At 50.2% G+C, this 24,614-nt stretch overlaps 1 protein-coding gene across 1 annotated transcript in view; it reads left to right on the top strand.

Moving 5' to 3' along the window:
* The first annotated feature begins 9,217 nt into the window (after nt 1–9,217).
* Nucleotides 9,218–24,614, top strand: part of PCP4L1 (Purkinje cell protein 4 like 1) — a 49,396-nt gene continuing 33,999 nt past the window's right edge. The window contains exon 1 of the mRNA XM_029581749.1: nt 9,218–9,342. Coding sequence (XP_029437609.1) covers nt 9,334–9,342 — 9 coding nt within the window. The 5' untranslated portion in view covers nt 9,218–9,333. The remainder of the gene's footprint in view (nt 9,343–24,614) is intronic.

Raw genomic sequence — 24,614 nt, forward strand, 5'->3', positions numbered from 1 at the left:
GGGCTCAGAAGCTGAAAACAGTATGTAATCAGCAAAGAGAGCAAGTTTGGATGTAAATCCATCTAATTCTATACCTTTTATCTGGGGATTATTGCGGATTCGAATGGCAAGGGGCTCTAAAAAGAGTGCGAACAATAGGGGGGAAAGTGGACACCCTTGACGTGTGCCTCTTTGCACCTGAAAACCGTCTGAGTATCCCCCATTTATCTTAAGACATGCCGAAGGAGAATCATACAATTTAGTGATCCATTTGATAAATAGAGGTCCAAATTGCATACGCTCTAACAATTTAAATAGATATGGCCAATGAACTAAATCAAACGCTTTTTCAGCGTCTATAGTTAAAAGCAAAGCAGGTATATCCTGATGTTGGGTCCACCATATGAAATCTACGGCTTTTCGGACGTTGTCAGATGCCATCCTACCCGGTATGAAACCGGATTGATCTGTAAAAATAAGGTCCCCTACCACTCCCTTCAACCGATCCGCAAGTATCGTCGCTAGTATCTTTAAATCAATATTTATAAGGGATATCGCACAATAGGAGCCACATAAGGATGGATCGTGACCTGGTTTGGCTAAAATTGTAAATCCAGGACTGTGGAATTGTTCCTGATTCCCTCAAAGTGTTAAACATATGTGAGGGGTTCAACCACTACCTTCGAGAAGGTTTAATAAAATTTAGCGGTGTAACCATCTAAACCTGGGGATTTCCCCAGCTTTAAGTGCCGGATAAGCTGCCTGCACTTCCAGTTGCGCCATTTCCTTATCGAGGCATTTGCTCCCTGTCTCATTTAGCATTGGCATGTCTATGGTTGATAGGTAAGCTTTTACGTCTGGTTCAGTAATATGGATGTCTGCGCTATACAAGGCGGCATAAAAATTTAAAAACCTTTGTCGTATATCCTTGGTGCCGGTTAAGAGTTCTCCTTTTTCATCTTTCATTTTAATCACATTATTTTGAGTCCTGAGTTTTTTCAACTTTTGTGCCAGGAGTTTGCCCGCCTCATTTCCTCCTTCAAAAAGTTTTTGGTTGGCTATATCCAATTGAAAAGCTATTTCAGGTACTTTCAAGTGGGTTGCATTCAGGCATTTCCCTATCCCCAGAGGGTTTACAAGCTTAAGTTTACACGGGAGGCAGTGGAGGGAGAAGTGACTTGCTCAAGGCCACAAGGAGTGGGAGTGGAATTTGGACCCTGGCTGCCTTGGTTTGCAGCCCGCTATGCCAACTGCTAGGCTACTCTTAAACTCCAAGCTTTGTAGCCATCCAAACAAGCACCAAAATTAGTGAGGCTAGGGTTCGAAGCATCTGACCAACCCTGTGCTTGCAGAGACCATGGGGCTGCGGCAAAACAGGCGCCAGTTACGAGCGCAGGTTTTGATCACCGCGTGCGGCTGAAGATGCCGTTTCTGCGGGATGTAAAAAACATAAATTGAGCAAATGATTTGCGCGCACGAATGGAAAAACACGTGTACCTAAGCGTGGTAAGGGCCTATGTAATAAGCAGCCGCATCCGCGCCGACAATCCGCACATAAAAGTGAGCGAATGAAGGGGTCTCCCTATTAAGTGAAAGTATGACCCTGGAAAGTATTTTTAATATTTCCAATAACTGCAGAAAACATGGCAAATATTTTCATGGGTGCTAATTCACACTGGCATAGCAGCGAGATAGGGGCTCAGTTGGGCATCAGTCTGGATGCTCGGGTGCCGACACAGGCCCTTAGCCAGGAGTGAATATGGATGTTATGGTGCCCAGAAAGGTGCCTAGCTAATCTTGTTGCTCAGGTGCTCAGCTAGGTGCTTATTTGGTCGCAAATCTATTCAATCGGGCACCCAGAAAAGCGCCTAGGGAAGCACCTACCTAAGCTCCGACACCGAGAAAGCGCCTAATGATGCTGGTCGCTCGGATGCCGAGATAGGCGCTCAGTTAGGTGGGTTTTCAGGACGCTCAGATGCCAACATAGGCCCCTCGAGTCGGCGCTGACACTTAACTCGTGCCCTGACCGTGGCGGTCAAAAACCCACTTTAAAAATCCTGCACTAGCATTAGCGCGGCTCCCTACATTGCTACGATTAGCTAATCGCCTCCTTTGCATGCCATTAGCATGCATTCGCGCAGGAAAAACCACGGGTCCGTAAGCGCGTTCTTACACGCTTTTTTCCCCGTGCACAAAACCTTTATTACATCCCCATATAGGGCTTTGCGCGGGAAAACGCTTACAAACGCATGTACAGGGAATACGGTCAAGGCCTTTGTGATTTTTCCAGGATTGTTTCACCCATCATCTCCTTAAAAATGAGAAACCTTTCCTTCATGGAAAAGGGCGGCGGATGCCATGGGACAGCCTTCCAGAGGAGGTGACGGAGGCAAAAATAGTAACAGAGTTTGAGAAAGCCAGGGACAAGCACAGACGATCCCTGACTGAGAACAAATGAAGGGAGAGCCAGAGATCAGCACTGCACCAGGAACTAAATTGTGCAGACACTGGTTGGGCCTTCTGCTCCTCATCTAAGTTTCTATGTAACTAAACACAAAGGTGGGTTCCCCAGTGATCTGGAGGCTTCAGGTCTGACTGGCATCCTGCGCAGCTCTGAACCAGAGACGCACTCGGGGCATTTATCCACCTCTGCACATCTGGAGCAAAGTGATCGGAGTGTGCCAGTTCTGATTGGCATTTCTCCCTGTTGTTGTAGCAGGTGGGGGGGGGGGGGGTGCTTCAGGGATATGACCCTGGATCTAATAATTGCTCGGCCCTGCTTTCAAGGACACTCAAATTATGCATTTCTCAAAGAAGAAGCAAAGCAGTCAGCAGCACCGCAGCCCTGCCACCCATTACCGTGTTCCTCCAGGTCCAGGGTGAGCTTCTTCGATTGTGACAAAGGTTGAGGTTGTCTTCCTTCCCCTCCTGCGGCCAGGGAAACTGGTGCTTCACCAAGCAAAATGCCTGCGGGGCGGGATGTGACGGGGGGAAATCACCCAAGTATCAGCAGACTGGCAGGGGCTGGTGAGGTGAAGGGGTCAGAATCCTTCTGCCAGTGCCGTGCGCTCCCTGCCTCTCTCCCCACCCGGGTCTTTCTGCTCGTGGCTTCTCCCTGCCCAGACCTTTGAGAGCTGACAAGGAGGAAAACAGGATGGCCAGCTCTCAGCCGTGCCTGAGGAATGAGGCTGGGCCGGTGTGACCTGTCCTGTGAGAATTCTGGGAGGAGGCGGCAGCAGCAGCAGCGTGGACCACCTCCGGCTGGCTTATCGTTTCAGCCGCCACGGCTAGGTTTTGTGACGGAAGTGCGTCCTGCCCACATGCCACACTTAAAAGTGCCCCTCTGGCGAAGAATGTCCCTTTGTAAAATGGAGACCTGACGACAGTCAGGGAGTGTATATTAGCTTAGAATAAAATGATTTATTGCGACTTCAGCAGCCCTCTCTCCCATCCAGCTGTCAACAGCAGGCCTCACCTGCAACTTGTTTGTTGACCCTGGAAAGCTACTCTGCATGGCCTCCCTTCTGATATTCTCACCCACATGTCTCTCATCAGGTACCCATCACCTGCAACCTCTCTTCCTACTCCTTCCCATTTGCCTCCCATCAGGCAGGTCTCCCCATTCATCCCTTCCCATCCAGCCCTCACCTGACGCCATGGAGCAAAGCCCTCTCCCCCCATTTCCTCCCACAGTCTCCTGCTGCTGGCCAATGACTGCACTGCCCCCTGGTGGTTAGAAGAGCAGGATGCAGAGGTAATAAGCACCAGACCTCATCAGCAGGACAAGGGCATCCATGGGCGTAAACTTGCACTGTCTCCCGCCGGCCTCTTGGATGGCTGGGGAATTCCAGGCAGCATTTGAACTCTTGGTTTCTGCTTTGGGGTTTTGTATTTTTTTTAAACATGGCTAAAAGTGGAGCTTCTCTCCTTGGGGACGCAGCTTTAAAATTCAGGATGGGAGAATGCCAAGGCATGTGGGACTCTGTGTACGGTTGGAGGAGGATTGTGGGACATGGGAACGTTTGGGCAAATAATATCCTCTGGATCCCTGTCTAGTGGTCAAGCAGCAGCATCGATTATGCACAGATTTGTTTTTTATTGTGCCCTGAAGCAAACCTGGAATTTTTTGGACTATCTAGATAAGTACACACTGCCACTGCTGACCATCTGACCTTGCATCTCCTGATAATTTATTTTTTATTTACACATCACTTATATCCCGTACCATCCCACAGAAATGGTTTGAGGTGGAAAAAAGTACAGTCATAAAATCATGAAATACAATAAAAAATTGTAAAATGCACATAATCAAAAAATTATGCAAAAGCTTGAGCAAAATAAGTGGGCCTTAACTTTTTTCCTAAATACCTTATATCTTTCTTTCTGCGTACCTCTAGGTGAAAGGCATTCCACAATAACAGCCCAATGTATGAGAATGCTCGGTCACAAGTAGGTTGTAGTCTAAAACTGTGCAAAGACAGAATAATAAATAGCTGAGAATCTGCAGATCACAACCTTTTATTTGGATGATATTTTGACATTAGTTCACGTCTAATGTAGTGATGCTTACCATAAACCAACTTCTGAATAATAACTACTAACTTGAATTTAGAATGCCAAGATACTGGTAACCAATGTAGTTTCCTCAGTATTGACGTAATATGGTCAAACCACTTAAGACAAAATTCAGTCTTGCCGCCATATTCTGAATCAATGAGGGGTATCCTCTCAAGCCAAATTCTGCATGGCTAGAGGGGAAGGCCTCACCAGAAAAGTCGTATGTAGAGTGATCAGCCTGCTCTCGTTCGGCAGGACAGGTAGATCCAGTCCCAGTTTTGACACACATCCCCCCCCTCCCAATATGCATGTCGCCACCATATCCCACCTTCTCCTGCCTCTCCTTTAGGGTATACAAGTTTGGGTAGTTTAAGTCTTTTCATGTGGCAAACTCTGCACTGTTTTGAAAATGTGTCTAGTGCACATGGAATTGAATCTAGCATCCTCTGAGTCAGATGTGCCATCCTTTTCATTCTCAGCAGAGCTCGGGGATCCCTCAAAGGGCACAGGCAGTATGCGAGCATGTGAGAGAGGCAACATTACAGCAACCTAAACAAGGGCCTAAAAAAGTATTTTAAAAAAAGGGAGAAGGAAATGGGAAAGAAGAGGTGGAACCATAAGAAGAGTGAGGAGAGAGAGAGAAAGAAAAATCAAGGGGATGAACAAAGAAGGGAGGGAGAAGAGAGAATGAGCAACAATGAAAGAGGAGGGAGAGATGGAGAAAAGAAAAACAAGAGGATGAAAACCTACTCAGAGGGATAGAGAGAAATGAAACAAAAACAGAGAGGCCGCGGCAGAGACAGCAGCGGTGAAAAAAGGTGCTTTACAAGGTGTTTAGAGAATCGTGTTGTATTTCTGTGGCCAGCCCTGCAGTCCCTCATATTCCCCCCACTTCCTTGTGCTGTCAGGCAGCTTAAGTGAGGTTAATTAAATGCTCTCTGAAAGCGAGCTCCAGTTATTGGAGTGGAAGAAACAGAGTATTGCATACAATACGCACAGCTGCATGCCACTAGCCTACAATAATGAAGTAGCCTACAATAATGAATAATGAGTGTGTGAGTGTGTGTGTGTGTGTGTGTGGGGGGGGGGGGGATAGTTTGTATGTGTGAGAGAGAGAGGTTAGAGGATCTGCTGGGTTGCAGTTAGCAGGGGCAAGGACCAACATCTCTTTCTCTGTGTATCACAGGCGCGCATCCTCAGGCTTTGATAGCAGACGAAACCTTCCCCTGTCATTATCAAATCTTTGGTGGGAATGTCATGTTGGCAGTGCGGCTCTTATTTCGGAAAGCCCTTGCTAAAAATAACACATTGAACTCGGGAAAGGCGTGATGGAAGATTAAATGAAGCCATGCACATCTCCGGGTAGGCCTTCCCCCTGCTTCTGGCTTTCCAGAGAATAGAATCAGTGACCTACCAGACAAATAGGCAGGCGGGCGCCCCTTTCGCGGACGGTGATTATTTCCCTGGCACCTTGTGTGTATGTGGCGCTGAGCAGGACTTAGCATGAGGATTTAGCTGCTTCCTGATTGGTTCCTCTATTCCCAGGCCAGGACTATCTGCTTCCTGGGGGGGTTGGGGGGAGTCTCAGCCATCACTCCGTGGTGAGAGCTAGTTGACCGGACTTAAGGGATTAACAGGTTCTGTCACATTTGGCTGGCTGCTTTCCTAGATGGGTATCCTTAGACATGCTGATGACTTGCCTCATACTTAGGGACCTTCATTTTCAGTTTTTATTGCTATTTATTTTTCCCGGAAATTTATCAGGGTTTATTATGATAAGAACAAAAACAGGAGAAAATCAATTGAAAAAAAAAAGACTAATTTTCCAGGTAAATACTGGAGTTTATTTGGTGGACAGAAGCCAGGACAATAAAACAATATTAAGTGGATTCTCCCACTCACCCACTCAGCAGAATCCCCTTCTCTGCCCCATCCCCCTACCTACCATGTCCCTTTCTCTCTCCATCCCCTGCCAAAAATATCCCTCTCCCTCCAAGCCTGCACTGCAACAACATTTATCCTTATTGACGGTGGCTCGGGGCCTCTCTCTCTCTTTCAGCAGGAGCAGCTTACTGATGCTCCGGTGCTCCGCAGCACCGCACGCCTGCATCTGTGCAGGGCAAGGGAGCCTGCTGGAAAGACTTCTGCTGGACAGGGCCTGCTCCGAATGCATTCACGGCACAAGGCAGAGCGAGCACTGTGACTGCTCGGGAGGTGAGGAGGTGGGATTTGAAACAGGGCATGGGCAGCACTGGAGGGGGAGCACGTTCATTGGGAAACTCAGCCTGCACTTTGGGCTGCACTGGCTCCCAGCAGTGACCGGAGGCCTTGAAACAGCTCCGGAACAGCCTAAAATGAAGGTGAATATCGGCTTAAACTGATTGTCATCTTTGGAAAAATCTGGGAATTTTGGGGTGAAAATTGGTTTAAACTGAAAATAGACCCTACACACGCTGAATACCCTCACTCTCCTCCTCCTCCTCACAGAGGCTGCTGGGCTATCGTGCACTGGGTAAACTTTCTTCTCCCGCCCAAGCAAACCTGCTTAGTCCCTTCTGTACCGCTTCCCCACATCTAGCACCCTTCCTGCCCCATCCCCTCCTCTGCCCCTTCCCTCACCCTCATCCCCTGCAAAGTTAAGACTCTCCCTGCCTTTTTCCCCTCATCCTTTCCAGCGCCCCGTAGCCTCCCCCCACCCCGCCCTTTCACCCCCTAGCAACTCTTCCTCTAAAGTACCCCTGCTTTAAAGTACCCTTTTTCCCCTTGCCCCACCTTCTTCCCCGGCTCTAGTCCCCTACCCCTCCCTCCCTTCCCTCCTCGCTCCCCACCCCTGCATTCAATTGTACAGTAGTGCACATACTTTCTTTATATTGTTCATAAGTTCATATGCTAAGGTCATAAGTGCACACGCCCCCCTAACATTGTTTATAAGTTCATTTGCATATCTAATTTTAATAGGGATAGTCAAAATCCATTTCGTTCTACCAAGTTGTAATTCTGCTCGTTGACTCTCTATCTTTGCACTGTCGTATATTATCTAGTTAGCCTTCTCCCATCGTTCATTGTAATTTCCTGTCTCAGTTACCTGTAAACCGACATGATGTGTCCTACGAATGCCGGTATATAAAAAGCGTTAAATAAATAAATACATAAATCTAATCCAAAGGTACAGGAGATGATCTCAAGCCAGCAGAGGTACTCGCTCCATGCTCCTTTCCCAACTCCCCTTCCATATTTTTCAGGCTCAGAACCCTTCTGGAAAGCTTCCTGGAGCAGAGATCAGTCAGCTCTTGGACCTGGCTGAACAGATCAAATGATATCCGTCTCATAGGTTAGGCTCCAGACAGCAGTAGGATCAAAGACCTTTCCCCAGACATTGGACAACCTCATCACCTGGGTCATAAACCCAACAAGAGACCCAGATTCACAGCTCTGCACTTACTGTGCTCAGAACCCACAGCTGGCATTCAAGTAAGAAAGGAATTAGAGCAATTCCCAAGAGTGGGGTTTTTGGGTTTTTTTTCTGACAATAACTATGAACATTTTTGGCTAGATCCCCAAGTTTTCTAGGATAATGTTGGTCCAGTTTCTAGCTTTCATACAGCTGAAAATGTTGCTGTAGGTTGAATGGTTAGAGAGAGAACGTGCACACAGACAGATTCATACATTTAACAGGGAAAATCCTATTCTTTGTCAATTTTTAGCTGGATGCACAAGTTTTATGGGAAATCATTTTGGTTTCTAGCTTTTAGATATCTCTACTTATCCTGAAACTTCGGTTGCTGTAGGTTGTGTGCTTCAGGAAATAATGTGTGCACGGATCCCATAGGCTTAATGGGACAGGGTGATGGTTATTCAGTTTGGGGCTGGCTCCACATGTTTAGAGGGAAAGCACATTTTCATTTCTAGCTGATTTGTGCTGGGTGAAACTGGGGCATGGATCCCGGAAGCTTACCTGCCCCAGCAGCCTGAGCGCGTGAAAGGGAAGGAGGGCGAGAGATTTGGCATTGGTGCACACCCCCCCCCCCCACACACACACACACACACTCACTACCCCCCTTATATCCCTCCCCCTGCCCCCTCCCCCCACCCAGTACCTTTTTCTTTGAGGTAGGTTGAATGGTTCGGGAGATACATAAGCAATTTTTTTAACACTAAAAATAAAACCAAGATACAAAAAAGGACCCCCCCCCCAAAAAAAAAAAATAAAATGGACAGAAATGAGCCCCTGTCTGCATTGATTACAGTTAATAAACATGACCTTGGTCTGACAATAGGGGACTGTAATTCAGCAGGTACATTGCAGTCTTCTATACATTTGTATTTATTTCTTTTCTTTTTGTTCAAGGGGGGGGGGGGCAGTCAAACCATAAACAGGTTGCAGGACAGGCTGGGCCATCACCTGTCTCTGTGCAGCGCTACATAGCATAGTGCAGCTGCTGGGCACTATAGGAGAGCAAGATCCGTTTACAAGGTTCATCCTTTCCCGAGCCCTCCTTCCACACTTTTGCAGGGACAGCTCTCCCTCCCCCCCCCCGCAGATCCCCCTCTGAGCAGCCCTTTTTTTTCGGAAAATGCAGCAAACGCCGGAGCCCGCAGCCATAGGCTGTGCACAGCTGTCGCTCAGCCCTGACTCCAGAGAGATGTTATAAAGGGAGAGCGAGAGAGGAGAGAGAGAGAGAGAGCGAGCTGGATTACAGAGAGGCAGACGGACAAACTGACTGTGCGCTCAGCGAACGCGACCGAGGCTTCCTCACGCCCTGAGAGGAGAAGCCGAGCAGATCCGAGCCCGGCACCATGAGCGAGGTGAGAGGCTTCGGGGGCTGCATTTTTCCCTTCCTTTCTCTTGTCTTTCGGGTCGCCTGCTTTGCAGGTTTCAGTTGCCGGGATTTGGGGCTTTGCAGAAGTTGCCGGGCTCTGTCCCTTCCCCAGCAGTGCTCCCCCCACCCCCTGCTGCAGCTGCCCAGGGAGGAAAAGAGAGGAGCAAAGGGGGAGAAAAAATTGTAAAAAAAAAAAAAAAATCAGGAAGAAGGAGCAAGAGCGAGAGTGATTTGAACTCGGTGCAGGGGAGGGGGGCAATCAAAGATCCGGGTGGCAGGTGGATAGAAAAATGGGGTTTTCAGGGAAGGGAAGAAAGTTTAAGATATTAAGGGAGGGGGAGGGAGAGAGAGGGCTGACTGTAGGGAAGAGGATGTGGAAATACAGGGAGGACTGTTTTGTCTCCTTGACATCTTAGCTGTCCTGTGCCACTCCAGACCTGAATATGCACAAAGTTCCTTCCCTTCCCTTCAGGTCTGTTCTACTTCTTCTTAAAATACAAAAAAATGCCCAAAGTTTGAAAGAAGAGAGGAAGTCAAAGGATGACTTGATTTTAAGGGAGATAAAGATGGAAAGGGGGGGAGTGGAGGGAGAGGCTGCCAAAGCAGGTGGCCCGGTTAGAAGACATAAGTGATGGGACGCCGGGCAACCCCCAATGAAAGACGAGGTGGCGCAGTTCCTAAATTTGGGCTTTTTTTCTTGGTTCTTTTCGGTGGCGGCGGAATGGGAGGAGTTGGGGGGTGGGTGGGGGGGGCTTTATGTTAGGAAAGACGGAGAGGAGGAGAGAGAATTAAAAGGGGGGAGAGAGAGAGAGGAACAGGGGGAGAAGAGAGGAGGGGGAGGTCATCGGAGAGATGGACATGGGGAGTGAGTCTCGGTCGAATAATTGGCCCATGAGGCGGACGCTGCTTTGAGGAAGTAAAATGAGGTGGAGGAGATATTGTTCTTGCTCCAGTGGAACTGGATTTTCTGGTCTTGGTTTTGAAAGGGGGTATCCCCTGCATCCCCAGGACAGGTGGGGAGAGAGAAAGAGGCCAGAATATGATCAGAGACCATAGATCTTGTCCTGGTCTATTTTTGTTATTTCCGCTGTACTGTGCCTTATGAATTGACTTTTATTTCTTTGTTTGATTCGTATTCCGCCTTTCAGGGGCCCTCCAGAGCCGATCACATTCAGGTGCTGGGGGCATTGCCTTATCCCCAGAGGGCTCTCAGTGTAAGGGTCAGCTTTAGTCCCATTCCGTCTCCAGGGGCAAAAGGCTTAGTTAATGACCCCTTGACCTTCTTCCTGGGGCCCCGGAGGGTAAAGTGACCTGCCCAAGCTCACAAGGAGTAGCAGTGGGAGGGGGATCCCTGACTTCGCTGCTCTGAGTGACCACTGGGCCGCTTCTCTGGCAGCACCCGGACAAAGTGCTGGGCTTTGAGAGGGCAGGGGATGGGCGTCTGGTGCTGCCAGCGGGTCACGGCAGACTCAGTCCCAGTGCTCCTATTTGGTTCCCGTCTGTCTCCCCTCCCCACCTTGCGCCAAGCTCTGCCTGCCCCCGCCAGCCTAAGACCTGCATCAGCCTCCTGGCCTCAAAAGCTTGCGTGAATCAGCCTCTCTGGGCACCCACGAAGAGCGTCACAGCCCATGAGGGATGCACACTTCCCCGGGCCCTGCAGGGCTGCCAGACCTCCGCACCCCCTGTATACGTCTTCTCCCACAAAAAAAGTAACCTTGTGGATAATACCAGATGCCAAGTTCTGCTATAGCAGCCCCCTCTTTAATGCAAACCATGTCATACGGAGGGGAGCAGTGAAGTGTCATCAAGCATGTCGAAGGAGGTGCAGGCAGCGTGTTACAGACACGTTTGTGGCAGTGAGTGAAGGGACTCATGAATGCCAGGATGGGAGTTCATGCCCTAGGCCGGAGAGATGAGAGGGAGCCCAGGAAATGCCTGCACTAAGATTTTAAAACCGTTGGCAGCAAAAGAAAGAGGTAGGAGGCTGGGTAGAAGGAAGGCACATAAGGCACATCTTGACCTCTCCTCCAGACTGAACCTCACCCCCCTGTACCATTCTGGAAGCCCTTCTCTGGACTGCCTCTGCTCCGTCTCCAGCCTTTCAGAGGCGCAGCTGCCAGAGCTGGACACAATCCTCCAGGCCAGGCCTCACCACCTACAGCAGAGACATCCCTCTTCTCCTTTGCCTCTGCACCCCAGCATCCCTCCAGCTCTGTCCAGCACCTTGTGGCACTGCTTGGCTAGTCTAAGATATGATCACCCTGCAGTCTCTTTTCTGCTCGGTGCACACCATGCATCGCTCCCTTCGATTTCTGCATCCCCTAGTGCATGACCCTGGTAGGAGTTTGCATTGAATCCCAGCAGCCAAGCACGCGGCCACCGTTCCTCAGGCTTTCTCAGACCCCTTCTCCTTCTGTCTCCTCCCTCAGGAGCGTCCACTCTGATGCAGCTCTTAGTGCCAACTGCAAACGGACAAACTTTTTCTTATTAACTCCTCTGCAGTCTCTCTCACAGATATTTAATGGAATCGTCCCTAGGATGGATCCCTGAGGCTCTTCGCCTTTGCGTGACCTCCATGTTGCACTATCCATTGCTATAGGAAGAGATTGTACTATGCGGCGATGTAAAAGCAAGGTTGAAAAAAAAAAGAGTTTTCCATTCCCTTTTCAAAACAGAGAGTAAAAGTGAATTTTGTGTATTAGGGGAACATTGATTCCAGCGAGGAAAGTAACTGCACTTCAGCAGCAAGCTAGGTTCAGTGACTCCCTGTGCTCGGGGTGGGGATTTGGGACTCCCTGTGCTCAGGGCATGTATCGGAGACTCCCTGTGCTCAGGGCATGTTATCAGGGACTCCTTGTGCTCAGGGCATGTATCGGAGTCTCCCTGTGCTCAGGGCATGTTATCAGGGACTCCTTGTGCTCAGGCCTGGGGTCCAGCTGTCTCTGCTCAGAGCCCCGCGCTCCTGTCGCTTTCTTAGGGAATGGTCCCGAGGATTCTGTGGCTGGAGGGGGGGGGGGGGGGGGAGGCAACTGCTGCCCCTTGCCTCCGGCTTCTGGCATCCTCCCATAAGCTGCCTTTCCAGCACTCCTTTCCTCCCCTGCTCCAAAGAAGCATCTGATGGACACAGCCTTCACAGAAAAAACAGGAGCCAGCACCCCAAAATGAGAGAGGACAAGAATTATCAATAAAGCTTGGGGTTCACTAACGAGCATTTATTAGTGAGGATCTGAAGTTCTCTTTATCATGAATAATTGTGTATATACACATGCAATGGAGAGGGGAGGGGTCCCATTGTTCAGCACCATTGTGTGGACAGCTCCGGTGACAGACAGACAGACAGACATCAAAATCAGTAGAGCCTTTCTGAAACGCACTAAAAAAGGACATTTACCATCTTCCAGCAGACAGGAGGGGACTTCTCCTTCCCATAGAGTGCAAGGGGCCCTTCCATACGGGAGCAGGGGTAAGCAACCTGCAGTCCCTGCCGAGAGCAGTCCCTGCTTCCCTCCAGGTTGTTCCTCGTGAATATGCATGAGGCAGATAGGCACGCACACTGCTTCAACCGTATGCAAATCTATCGCCTGCATATTCATGAGGGATAGCCTGAACTGATTGGTGTCCGCGAGGACTGCAGGTTCCCTACCTCTTGCATGGGAAGGCATCAGACCAGCAGGGAGGATCCTGAGGGGTGGGGAAGTGAAGGGCAAAGTGAGAGATTGCATGGGGGGGGGGGGGGGGGGCTGCTGTGTTGCAGAGACCGGGGTGGGCCTGGAGCAGTTTAGCTGTTATCTGATTCTGTGCCTCTGATTTTGAGGAGGAGAGTCCGGCTTAAAATGCGCAGTTAAAATCCATGCTGTTTGTTTCCTGATCCTGGCTGGTAAGTTTGTCTGCAAGCTCCCGGGGCAGGCTGAGCTCATCCTGGTTTTATTTCTAGTGCACATCTTGTGCACATCTTGTGCACATCTTGTCTTCAGGATCCAGGATACACTGGGGGCTAAAACCAAGACTGGCTCAGCCTGCCCCCGCTGAGCTGCAGCTACCTGGTGACCTTAAAGGTCCACTCCCTGCAGAATTTCCCCGGATTTCCTTTCCTTTGGGCCCTGGAACGGCTGCACCTCCCTCATTTCACAGTGGGGGAGATCTCTCTTGCTCTAATTTTCTTCTTCACAGCTGGAGTTAGCTTGATCCAGCTGTGAAGCCTTCATACACGACAAGCTGGAAGGGAAACAGACTGCAAATTGCTGGGTACAGAAAAAAAAAAACAAAACCAAACCAACCCCATGAATCTTGCGTTCTGAAATGGACACTTTTACTATTCCCCAGCATTTTTCCGAAAGCCCTTATTATGGTGAGAGCCAGGGATATTTTAACGGGTGCAGTGTGCGTCAGGGTGGTCAGCAAGGCACCCCCAGAATACAGGACCCCTCCCCCTGGGTAAAAACCTTATCAAATCCTGCTGTTGTCCTAAGCCCGACCATTCTTACCCGGGCAAACACAGAAACCCTTCCTCTCCCCTGGGCCATGGGGAGCCCTAAATATTTAGGCAGCAATGTTACAGATGAGGAAAGCTCGCCGTTTGTGGCAAATTATTCCCCATTGATAAGAAGAAATCTCGCAGGTTCTAGTAACATGGAATAAATGTCATATTTCTCCGATCGGGAGGATTCGCGGTATCCGTGTAAATACTCTCCCCCGACTGAGCTACATTGCCATTCCTTGTTGCAAAAAAAAAAACCAAACCAAAAAACGTTTCTGGACAGGACAAAAGAAAAAGGTTATTTTGATTTCACTTCAAAAAGAAGACCGCCGAGAGTAACCAGAAATTCCCTTTCTAGAGCACAAGCTGATGGGGGGGGGGGGGGGGGGAGAGCTGGGAGTTCCTGCACTGGCCCCCATGAAGACATTTAAACACCAGGGCAGGAACCTTAAACTGAATTCTCTGCGGGAAGCCGGTGCCAGGATGATCCAAACGCTGCTTCTCTTCTCTGAGACGCGCTGCCCTATTTTGCACCGACTGCAGCCATTTTAATCTAATAGCCGGAAGGCTCTGCAATAATCAGTTTTCCCTAATATTAATCCAAATCTTTCTTATCCTACCGTGGCTGCAGCCGATGGATCTAACGCAGGGAAAACAAATGTGCTCTTAGGAAGATGGACACCTGCTTGTCCGTTTGTGATTGTGAATGAAGGTGAACGTCCCTAGGTTCCAAACTCATCCCCAGTGCTGCAGGAAAGGTGGCCCAAGCCCTTTTCCCCCCTGCTCCCCCAGAGTAGGTCCTGTTTCTACAGGGCCCGGCTTCAGCACAGGCTGCTCCCGCTTCCAAACACCAGCAGGGCCTGGACACCCGAGATCTCCGGTCATCGTCAACCGCCGACGCCAATCCAACGTCGTCCGTGACTAAGGTGGCAGTCAACCCCGCCCCCTCCGCACAGCCTTCCCTAGAGGAGCCCCACGGATGTTAAACAGACAGCGCGCATCCTTCTGGAGCCCCAGACTTCCTGAGCTGTGGGGCTGACCGTGACCCTGCTCCACAGGGCACCGTGGATCCTCCCTGCCAGAAACGAAGAAAGCCGACACGGTGCTAGCCCACTCATTCCAGTCTCACGCAACCGGTCCGGTAGGATTATCACGGTCGATGGTGTCTAACACGGCAGACAAGTCTAACAGCACAAATAATGAGTCTGTCTCCCGGTCTGCCTGCCTCCACGCACCATCAACCAAGAACTGTTTCTGTGGCACGATCAGCTCAGGACCCTAACTTGCAGGAAGAACGAATTCCAGCGGGCTCCATGTATTCTAGCAGCTGTTGGTACACCGTTTTCTCTGTAACTTTACCAAGGGAAGATGCGAAACAAGGTGATAATTGAGCATCCTGTTCTTGCTTAAGCAGGACATGGGACAAATCCTTAGAAGAACAGGACTGTCCTGAATAAAGCAAGCCACCTGGCCGGCCTAGTCTGTGAGGTCATTGAGTGCATCATAGCCAATGTAGGCCACTCATCCCAGACCCATGTGTGCACAGGCTCAAGGTTCAGTTCTGCCACCGTGCCACAAACAGACCATACAATTGTGCATTCCTTATTCTGTGCTGCATGCACCTGGTATGGTTTCCTCCCGACCTGTGCAGGAAGGCTACGGTAAGGTGCAGCCTTACAGTAGCCTTACAGTAGCTAGCACAGTAGTCTGCAGCTAGCCACAGAGATCCCCAGCCCGCCCCCCCCATCTTTCTGCAGTGCTGTGGCCACATGGCGCTCTGTGCCAGGAAACCGCGCCACGGCCTGCTGCATCGGAGCTGAGTGCGAGAAACTGCCACTGTGCCCGGGGGTAGAAGTGCTGTGACAGCAGCCAGTCACAGGCTGACACCCCATCCACCCCCTCCCCTGCTACGCAGAATTCTTAACCAACTTCAACCCCTACGCCTCGTTAAGATAATTGCCTGATCCGCAGGGCTGGAAGGAGAGCTGCAGATTCAGATCTGCAGGAGCGAGCTCGGTGTTTCGCACCCGAGTCCCTGGCCAATGTGCCCAGGGTATATTAGGGTGAACAGAGGCAGAGCAAAAGGCCCTGGAGCAGGTGGAAAGCAGACAGGAAGTGGTTTTTTCTCTCCTGTTTCTATTTTTCTCTGGGTGATTAATTTGTGCCAGTGCAATAAAGTGTGCCCAGCCTAGCAAATAGGTTTGCACGGGGTTGGGTGCAATAAGGAGATTGGCGCATCCAACACGCACTCGCAAACAAATGCGTAGCAGTGCCCATCATATGTAAGTTCCATGTAGATAAGACTATTAGCTATTACCCCCCTGAAGCAGGAAAGCACTGGGCGCCCAATGCACGCTTTTTAACGCGGCAAATTTAACTCCAGCCTCAGAGGTGGCGTAAAGTCAATCCACGAGTTACAGGGCTCAGGAAAAATTTAAAAAATACGGTTCTCTGTGGTTCCTCTTACTTCGTATCGTTTTGACGCTTTAATTTACCGCTAGTGGGGGAGAAAAACCAATGTACGTTGGCTTGATTTTTTTTTTTTTTTTTAAATTTCTAATGGCCGCACAATTTAGACGCCCATAATATAAGACACTTCAGAGACCTCAGCAACATAACGAGAAAATCCTCCTGAAGAAGAGGGAGAAGAACGGACGCTCGTACTCGGCACCCGCTGCGATTGTGGGCGCCCGATGCATTCGAGCACCACGGACGCACGGTTCTCCCCCAGCGCACCCTGTTCTTATGCAGCCCCTCGTTTAAATTCTGCATCAGGCAGCCCAGGGGATGTGGGCTGCCTGCGTGTTAGGAAAACGGGCGCTCAGTGCGAGCACCCGCTTCTCAGCGCATGCCTTATTGCATCGGCCCCCGGGATGTGATGCTAAGTGACCCTCATTTCTGCCCTGCATCCTAGGTGGGGCATATAAGCAGCTTGGGGGACACCAAGCCTCTCTAAAAAAAAAAAAAATGTTCCCGATGGGACCAGACACAGCCCAAGAGTCCTGAGCCATGCGGGCGGGACTGGAGCGAGAGTGCAGTACATTGGCTTAAGAGCGTCTGCAATCCGAAGCAACTGCTGAAAATGGGGAGAAGGGAGAAATGGCATTTGGGGCATTGAGCAAGGACCGAGCAGGTCGGGGGGCACTGAGTGAGGAAGCCACTTGGTGGAACTGTAGTAACGGCAGCCACCGGTGTATCCTGCCTGTCCTGTGTGGCAACCGTGCCTCCTCCCTCCCAGGAGGGCGCACTCTGGTGGCAGCATGTGGTGGTGATGGTGGCGGCCGCAGCAGCAGAGTGGCGGTGTTGGGAAGCAGGGGTCCCCAGGCCCGTGACTGATGGAAGAGAGCTCACATCCCTTTCTGGTGATCACCGCCGGTGCTGCTCTCTCTCTCTCTGCTGGTTGGATGCTGGTTCTTGGTCTGGTGCATGTGAGGGAATAGCACATCTGGGGACCCTGAAGTGGGGCCAGGGTCAGTGCTCTGTCTTTTGTGTGGTCCCAAAAAAAAGGAAGGTACCTTTCATGCTATCCTGGATCTCAAGATGTTCAACAGATGTCTCCAGGTCCCACTCTGCATTCGGTGATAGTGGCAGTCCGGTGGGGGAAGTTCCTGTCGGAAGCCTACCTCCATATTTTGTGGTTCTGGGGCAGCATTTCCCATTCAGGGCCCTTCCATTTGGCTTGGCCCCGTTCCTGTCTGTGAAAGGAGAAGATCCTAGTCTACCGGTATTTGGACAATTGGTTGATCCAGAGCCATGTCAGAACAGAAATGTCATCAGTCCATCTCCAGAGTTGTTCAGCTGTTGGAGTCTCTGGGTTGAGTGGTGAATTTTGGCAACAGCAAGTTGACGCTGTCTCAGTTGTTGGGATACTTTGGGATTTCTCTTTGTCAAGAGGCCTATCCAGATTTGGAAGCTCTTGAGTATCAGAGACCCAAGCTTTGGGATTATCTTTAAATCCCGGGGTCGTTGGCGTCTACGACACAGGTGGTCCCTGGGGCAAGGGCTTATGTGTGCCACTTGCAGCAGTCTCTTCTGAGAAGGTGGTACCCTGAGATGCAGGATTTCAAGATGCATTTGCCAATACTGCCAGCATCCAGAGTTTGGGCTGGTGTTTGAGCTTAGACAACCTGACCAATGGGGTGGACGGACCCCTTGGGGTGGACAGTATTTACCTATGATGTGAGGCTTTCAGTCTGGGATGCCCATTGCCAGGAAAAGGTGACTCAAGGCCTAGAAAGGAAGCGCCGTGGTTGATAAACAGGTTGGAGATCAGGGTTATACAGGCTGTTTTCCTGTTGATTCAAGAGATGGTGGTCAGAGTGTTTTTTTTGTCAATGCGATGGTAGGTTGCGTATGTCAACAAGCAAGGGGGAACCAGGAGTCTGGGTGTAGCCTGGGAGGCAGGTGTCGTCCTGAAATGTGCCGAATGTCATGTCTGGTCTTTATCGGCTGTCCACATTGCTGGTATTGACAGTGTGCAAATAAGATTTCCTGAGTGGGAATGTGCTAGACCTGGAAGAGTGGAAGGCTCTCAGCTCATTGTGGACAGATGGGGCTTTACCACAGTGGGACTTCATAGTAACAGGAAGGAATGCCAAGATGGACAAATGTTTCGGTCACAGGAAGGATCGGAGGTTGAGGGAATGGATGCCCACTCTTGTATGTGTCCCCTCCCCCCTCCCCATGGCCATTCATCGGGTGAGTGCTACTGTGGATAGAGGATGGTACTGGTCACTCTGAATTGGCCGAGGAGGCCATGGTTTGCCAATCTGATGGGTCTCAAGGTGGGGGTTTTGAGGTATCTCCTGCGACAGGGGCCATGTCCCATGGCAGATCCACCTCCACTTGAGGGGAGAGGTCTGCACAAGTGGGGCGTTTTCATGTCTATAATTGCAACGATGCCGAAAGCTCAAAAACTGTCAACTTTCTTAGCTTATACTCAGGTTCGGAGGCTGTCAGGACAGTGGCGTGAACCTCTCTAAGACATCCATGTCATCTATTCTGACCTTTCATCAGAGGGGCTGCAGAACAGTTGGGCCCTGGATTCCCTTAAAGTGCAGGGGGCCACCCCAGCTTGCTCCAGAAGGCAGATCTGAGGCTTTTTGGCAGTGGCTCATCTGGATGTAAATGTATTTTCTGAGAGGCTTTAAGCACATCCATCATCCATTTAGGGTCGGGGCACCGCCCTGGGGGGGGGGGGGGGGAGTGGGTTTCTCAATTTGGTGTTAAAAAGTTTTGGTTGGCCCTTCCTTTGAGCCAATTAAAGGGTCTTCCATGAAGGATCTCACCCTGAAGACTTGTTTTTCAGGTTGTGATTACCTCTCCGAGGTGTATTTCCAAGCGACAGGATATCTCCGGCAGGAAGCATTATTTGGTCATTTCGGAAGAGAAGGTTATTGTTCAGCTGGTGCCTTCCTTCTTGCCAAAGATGATTTCTGATTTTCACCAACTCAATCTATTTCTCTTCCAACCCCCTGGAAAGCTATTTGTGTTGAAGATGACAAGTTTTCAGGATCTAAAAGTTCAGAGCGGCAGTGCGGCGCCACTTAGAGGGTCACAAATGAATCCCATAAGTCTCCTCTCTCTCTTCATCACCTTCTCTGTACTAGTCCCTCCACAGCACTTTCTCTGCTCTCTCTCCCCTTCGCCTTAATGGCTCTCACTCTCTCTCTCTCCATCACCTTTTCTGCTCCCTTTCTCCCCATCACCTTTCTATTGATTCCTCTCTCTTCATTACCTGCTCTGCACACTCCCTGCCATCTCTTTTTCTGCTTCCTCTTTCCTCATCACCTTCTCTGCTCCCTTTCTCCCCATCACCTTTCTCTGATTCCTCTCTCTTCGTTACCTGCTCTGCACCCTCCCTGCCATCACTTTTTCTCCTTCCTCTTTCCTCATCACCTTCTCTGCTCCCACTCTCCATCACCTTCTCTGCTCCCACTCTCCATCACCTTCTCTGCTCCTGCCCTCCTGGTTTCTTTGCCAGCAGGAGAGGTCTGAGGCAGCGCTGAAATGCAGAATACATTGTTCTAACCTGAAGCATCTGGTATCCATGCTGTTCTTGCTCCAGCTTCCTGTGGCCCTCACAACCGCTCCCCACTTCCAGTTGTCCCATGAAAATGTGTTTTAGATACCACAGATAGTCCCACGGTCTCTCTGGTTTACTTTTACCTCTTGCTTCCTCTGGGTTTCTTCAGCTGCCTCCTCCAAACAGATTTCTGCTCAGCTTTTATCAGATTGTCTGGTGCTGACAAGATAAGAGAGAAAAAAATAGTTTATAGATATAAGATTTAATACTCCTCTAAACCTCTGATCTTTGGGAAGTGGAGTGCTCCTCTGTCTTTGCTGAATTCACTGTAAAAAATATTCCAGTCTGAATATAAGAATCAGCTTCAAGCAAATGAAACCTTCCTCTGTGCCTGTCCCCTGAGCCCTCCAGTCCTAGAGGTGACAGGCTCTGTATCCCTGCTCCCATCCCCTGAGCCTTCCAGTCCTAGAGGTGACAGGCTCTGTATCCCTGCACCCATCCCCTGAGCCCTCCAGTCCTAGAGGTGACAGGCTCTGTATCCCTGCTCCCATCCCCTGAGCCCTCCAGTCCTAGAGGTGACAGGCTCTGTATCCCTGCTCCCATCCCCTGAGCCTTCCAGTCCTAGAGGTGACAGGCTCTGTATCCCTGCTCCCATCCCCTGAGTCCTCCAGTCCTAGAGGTGACAGGCTCTGTATCCCTGCTCCCATCCCCTGAGCCCTCCAGTCCTAGAGGTGACAGGCTCTGTATCCCTGCACCCATCCCCTGATCCCTCCAGTCCTTGAGGTGACAGGCTCTGTATCCCTGCTCCCATTCCCTGAGGCCTCCAGTCCTAGAGGTGACAGGCTCTGTATCCCTGTGCCCATTCCCTGAGGCCTCCAGTCCTAGAGGTGACAGGCTCTGTATCCCTGTGCCCATCCCCTGAGGCCTCCAGTCCTAGAGGTGACAGGCTCTGTATCCCTGCATCGATCCCGAGCCCTCCAGTCCTAGAGGTGACATGCTCTGTATCCCTGCGTCCATCCCCTGAGCCCTCCAGTCCTAGAGGTGACAGGCTCTGTATCCCTGCCCCCATCCCCTGAGCCCTCCAGTCCTAGAGGTGACAGGCTCTGTATCCCTGCGCCCATCCCCTGAGCCCTCCAGTCCTAGAGGTGACAGGCTCTGTATCCCTGTGTCCATCCCCTGAGCCCTCCAGTCCTAGAGGTGACAGGCTCTGTATCCCTGCGCCCATCCCCTGATCCCTCCAGTCCTACAGGTGACAGGCTCTGTATCCCTGCGCCCATCCCCTGAGCCCTCCAGTCCTAGAGGTGACAGGCTCTGTATCCCTGCTCCCATCCCCTGAGCCCTCCAGTCCTAGAGGTGACAGGCTCTGTATCCCTGCATCCATCCCCTGAGCCCTCCAGTCCTAGAGGTGACAGGCTCTGTATCCCTGCTCCCATCCCCTGAGCCCTCCAGTCCTAGAGGTGACAGGCTCTGTATCCCTGCTCCCATCCCCTGAGCCCTCCAGTCCTAGAGGTGACAGGCTCTGTATCCCTGTGCTCTCCAGTCCTAGAGGTGACAGGCTCTGTATCCCTGCGTCCATCCCGAGCTCTCCAGTCCTAGAGGTGACAGGCTCTGTATCCCTGTGTCCATCCCCTGAGCCCTCCAGTCCTAGAGGTGACAGGCTCTGTATCCCTGTGTCCATCCCCTGAGCCCTCCAGTCCTAGAGGTGACAGGCTGTCTATCCCTGTGTCCTTCCCCAAGCCTTCCAGTCTTTCTTATGGAAGATGCTTATGACATATCTTCTGTTTGCTTTGAATATCTCTTCATTCACTCACAGGCACCTTTTCCTGTTCATATTTTGAGAAGGTCCTGAAATGATCCTTTGATTTGTAAATGTAGTTCCCACTGCTGTCCCTGCATAACCCTGTAATTATGGGATGTCTTCATGCCGCAAACGAAGGGGGGAGGGCTATTTTACTAAAATCCATTCAAACAAACGCCCGCGGCATCTCTGCAGGAACTTTTGCTCTGATATCTGCTGTAGCATGCTGTTGTTCTGTCTAGAGTGAGGCTTAGACGCCAGGCGTAGCAGCACAGAGCCATGAAGGTGCAGTTTCACCCTGAGAACACACTGCCTACCGCAGCACCGCACTGCGGTCCTGGTGCATCTCCAGCCATGGCAAATCACTTACACCTCCATCAGCACTCTAAGCCTTACAGTGCAAACACCTCCATCAGTGCTGTGATCCTTAGAATGGAGACACATCCATCAGTGCTGTGATCCTTAGAACGGAGACACCTCCATCATTGTAAGGATTAGATCACTGGAGACACCTCCATCAGCACTCTAATCCTTACAGTGCAAACACCTCCATCTGTGCTGTGACTCTTACAATGGAGACACATCCATCAGTGCTGTGACTCTTACAACGGAGACACCTCCATCAGTGCCGTGATCCTTACAACGGAGACATTTCCATCAGTGCTGTGATCCTTACAACGGAGACACCTCCATCAGCACTCTAATCCTTACAGTGCAAACACCTCCATCCGTGCCGTGATCCTTACAATGGAGACATTTCCATCAGTGCTGTGACTCTTACAACAGAGACACCTCCTTCACTGTAAGGATTAGACCACTGGAAACACCTCCAGCAGCACTCTAATCCTTACAACAGAGACACTTCCATCAGTGCTGTGATCCTTACAACGGAGACACCTCTATCAGTGCTGTGATCTTTAGAACGGAGACACCTCCATCAGTGCTGTGATCCATACCACGGAGACACATCCATCAGTGCTGTGACTCTTACAACAGAGACACCTCTTTCACTGTAAGGTTTGGACCACTGGAAACACCTCCATCAGCACTCTAATCCTTACAACAGAGACACCTCCATCAGTGCTGTGATCCTTACAATGGAGACACCTCCATCAGTGCTGTGATCCTTTTAATGGAGACACCTTCTTCAGTGCTGTGAACCTTACAATGGAGACACCTCCATCAGTGCTGTGATCCTTACAATGGAGACACCTCCATCAGTGCTGTGATCCTTACAACGGAGAAACCTCTATAAGCACTCTAATCCTTAGAAAAAAAGACATCTCTTATCCATACCCCATAGCATCTCCATTAGTGCTCTGATCCTTACGGTAGAGACATCTCCAGAAATGACCTAATCCTTACACTGGACACATCTCCCTGAGTGCTCTCATTCCCACGTAGGAATACAGTGGCTGAGCCTCAGAGCTGGGTAGACCTGGGATTGCCTGCTGATCCAGGCCTGGCTTAGCCTCATACTGCATTTCTTGCTTTTCCAGTTTCTCTCTAGGGACCCAGTAAAATTGTGAGCTGGAATTCAGCACACAGTTGTTTTTTTTTTAACCCTTGAGGTAAAAAAAAAAAAAAAGTAACTCCTGTCACACAGGCCATTACAGTACAGTGTGCTCCGGTGGAGCGCACTGTTAACCCGCGATTGGACGTATTAAGTCGGAGGACCCGAAAGTTTAAAAAAAAGTAAAAAAAAATAAAAAATAAAAAAAAAATTGAAATAGGCCCATGGCTCGCGGGTTGAAAACAGGACGCTCAATTTTGCCGGCGTCCGGTTTCCAAACCCGTGGCTGTCAGCGGGCTCGAGAACCGACGCCGGCAAAATTGAGCGTCTGCTGTCAAACCCGCTGACAGCCGCCGCTCCTGTCCGAAAAGAAGCGCTAGGGACGCACTATTGTCCCTAGTGCCTCTTTTTACCGCCGGCCCTAATTTAAATAAATTAAATTACTGTATTGCGCCCCCAGGAGAGGGTCCTGTGGGTTTGCTGGGAGAGCAGGCGCTTGCTCACTCTCCCTCGATTTTTACTGTATTGGCCCGAATGTAAGTGAGAGTTAACCCAGTTCAGCTCTCTGCATGGGGAGGGTGGTGATAATAGCTTGACTCCGTGCATGTCCTCACGCCCATGTCTCTGCTAATCTCTCGAGAATAAAATCTGCAAAGCTTCAGAAAAGATAAGTGCAAAAAGCTGCGATGCTTTACATCCTGTGATATGCCAATGGGCTACTCTACTGTTCACTTGCTATACATCTTGTGATATGCCAATGGGCTATTTTACTGTTCACTGACGCATGAGAAAAACTTTTTGAAAAAATATATATCGGGCAATAGACCAATGATTATATTGCTGCTGTACTACTGCGAATTGGCATTAGATACGTATGCCCCGTATGAGGTCTGCCATGGAATGAGATCACTTTGTGTATCTACACCACTATATAGTTTTTATTTTGTGGGTTTGTAGCTTATATATCTATTAGATAATAGCTTAATGCCATCATTAGCGTGGGATTTTGCATGAAAGGGCACTAACCTGAATGCACAATTGTGTGCGAAAGTTTGCACAGAAAAAAACCTGCACAGAACTGCAGGGTTAAACTGTGCACTCCGCCCAGCGTAGCTTTTTACATCAATCCCTGAGAAAGGCGGGAACTGTAAACCCGTAGAATCAGTGAGGCCAAACCCATACTGGGTCGGCCTGATCAGGTTGACCTGGCTCAGGTGGCAGCCCCAGCTCTGAGCTGTCTGTAGGGATGCTGACGTGGACAGGTGCCAGGGCACTGGCTGAGAGACGTCTTTTCCACTGCACCTTACCAGGCCATCAGGGGGAATGTGCGAATCGCTCCAGGGATTCTTTTTTTAACTCATGTTCCAAAATAGCCTGGGAGGTTCTCAGGGAGAAAACCTGGTCCTGGATCAGGGATTAAAAAAAAAAACCAGGAAGGATTTTCC

This window comes from Rhinatrema bivittatum, chromosome 16, assembly GCF_901001135.1.
Source record: "Rhinatrema bivittatum chromosome 16, aRhiBiv1.1, whole genome shotgun sequence".
In the NCBI taxonomy this organism is placed as follows: Eukaryota; Metazoa; Chordata; class Amphibia; order Gymnophiona; family Rhinatrematidae; genus Rhinatrema; species Rhinatrema bivittatum.